This window comes from Mus caroli, chromosome 1, assembly GCF_900094665.2.
Source record: "Mus caroli chromosome 1, CAROLI_EIJ_v1.1, whole genome shotgun sequence".
In the NCBI taxonomy this organism is placed as follows: domain Eukaryota; kingdom Metazoa; phylum Chordata; class Mammalia; order Rodentia; family Muridae; genus Mus; species Mus caroli.
This window is the reverse complement of record NC_034570.1, coordinates 155,981,382-155,982,970: the sequence shown is the minus strand read 5'-3', so window position 1 is coordinate 155,982,970 and position 1,589 is coordinate 155,981,382. Positions and strand designations below refer to the sequence as shown.

At 46.4% G+C, this 1,589-nt stretch overlaps 1 protein-coding gene across 4 annotated transcripts in view; it reads right to left on the bottom strand.

Annotated features, from left to right (window-relative positions):
- Positions 1–167: 167 nt before the first annotated feature.
- Positions 168–1,589, bottom strand: part of Adcy10 (adenylate cyclase 10) — an 88,365-nt gene continuing 86,943 nt past the window's right edge. For all 4 annotated transcript variants that reach the window (XM_021150515.2, XM_021150669.2, XM_029479259.1 and 1 more), the window contains exon 33: positions 168–1,006. In XM_021150515.2, the coding sequence (XP_021006174.1) occupies positions 845–1,006 (162 nt within the window). In that variant the 3' untranslated portion in view covers positions 168–844. The remainder of the gene's footprint in view (positions 1,007–1,589) is intronic.

The following is a 1,589-nucleotide window of genomic DNA, read 5'->3' as shown; positions in this document are numbered from 1 at the left end:
GAGAGAGAGAGAGAGAGAGAGAGAGAGAGAGAGAGAGGTAAATTTTAAAATATTTAAATAAGAACTTTCAGACCAACACATTAACTAGAAAACAGTCAGTTGCAATACAAGACATCACATTACCTTGATATTAGTATTTCCCATACTGAGGCAGGAGAATGGGGCTGACTGAGGGGCTGGAACACCTTCCAAGTGAGGTGTTTAGTGATTACTAAACCCAGCCTTCCTGCCGCTACTGCCAAAGCCAGAACATCTGAACATGACCTGTGCCCACTATGCTGCTCACACACACACACACACACACACACACACACACACACACCCCTGGGTAGAGTTAACATGCTAATGAAAGGCACAGCATATGAAGTTGTATGTAGAACTGCATGTAACCAAGATATTGGAAAAGCCCACACCAGGAGACATAAAGAAGCCCCAGTCCTTCCTGCACAGCTGCCCTCTGAGCTATTGAAGATTTTCCTGCTCCAGCCCAGGGCTCCCCCTGAGGAAGTGAACCATTGCTTAATGAACTCTGCTTCTGCTGGGGCTGCAAGCCACTGCTCAATCCCTTGTGCAGGCCCTGATATCGACATGACTGGATTTTGCATGGGCCGAGCCCCACAGGTCAAGCAAACAGCCAGGGAAGGTAAAGGCAGCTGTGCACAGCTAAAAGCAAGCCAGGCATTGGCCCTGACTGACTTACTGGGAAGAAATCCAGGCATCTGTTCCTAGGTTTGGTCCAGAAGGGTCTGTGGGAACCTGGGCATGCTGGCGGGGCAGAGAGGGCAATAACAGATCACGGGAAGACAGTGGTTCTCACTGCAATCTTTGTTCTCACTCGTAATTATTAGAAAGGATTGTCCAGAATGTTAACTCTCATCAGGTACTTGTTCTTTTGAACATCCTGAAGGGTTACGTTGCCTGATACAATTTTATCCCATGATGGAAGACTCAAGACTGTCTGAAGCCATTGATCTCCTGTTAACTCGGAGGCTGAGTACCACCATTCCTGAGAGAAGGAAAGAGAAGAAAGGCGTGGTCAGTAAGCCCAGCCTGTGGAAGACCTACTCCATTCCAGGAACCGTAACGCGGCCTTGAGCTTGTTTTGTTTTGGGCTAGGGTCTCACTATGCCGCCCTGGCTCGGCTAACCTTGAAGTTAGGCTGATTCTCCTGCCTCTGTGTCTGGAGAGTTAGAATTATAGGCTTGTACTGCCACACATGGCTTTGGCTTCTTTGAGCTTTTAAAAGCAGGGGATCCACAGACAAAGATGAATTTTTCTTCATTCTTTCTTTGTCTCTTCCTTTTTCTTCCCTTCCTTCTTTCCTTCCTTCCTTCCTCTTTCTTCCTTTCTCCCTCTCTTTCTCCCTCTTTCTTTCTTTCCTTTCTTTCTTCCTTTCTTTTCTTTCTTTCCTTTACTTCTTTCTTCCTTTCTTTTCTTTCTTTCTTTCCTTCCTTCCTTCTTTCCTTCTTTCCTCTTTCTTCCTTCCTCTTTCTTTCCTTCTTTCTCTCTTTCTTCCTTCCTTTCCTTCCTTCCTTCCTTCCTTCCTTCCTTCCTTCCTTCCTTCCTTCCTTCCTTCCTTCCTTCCTTCC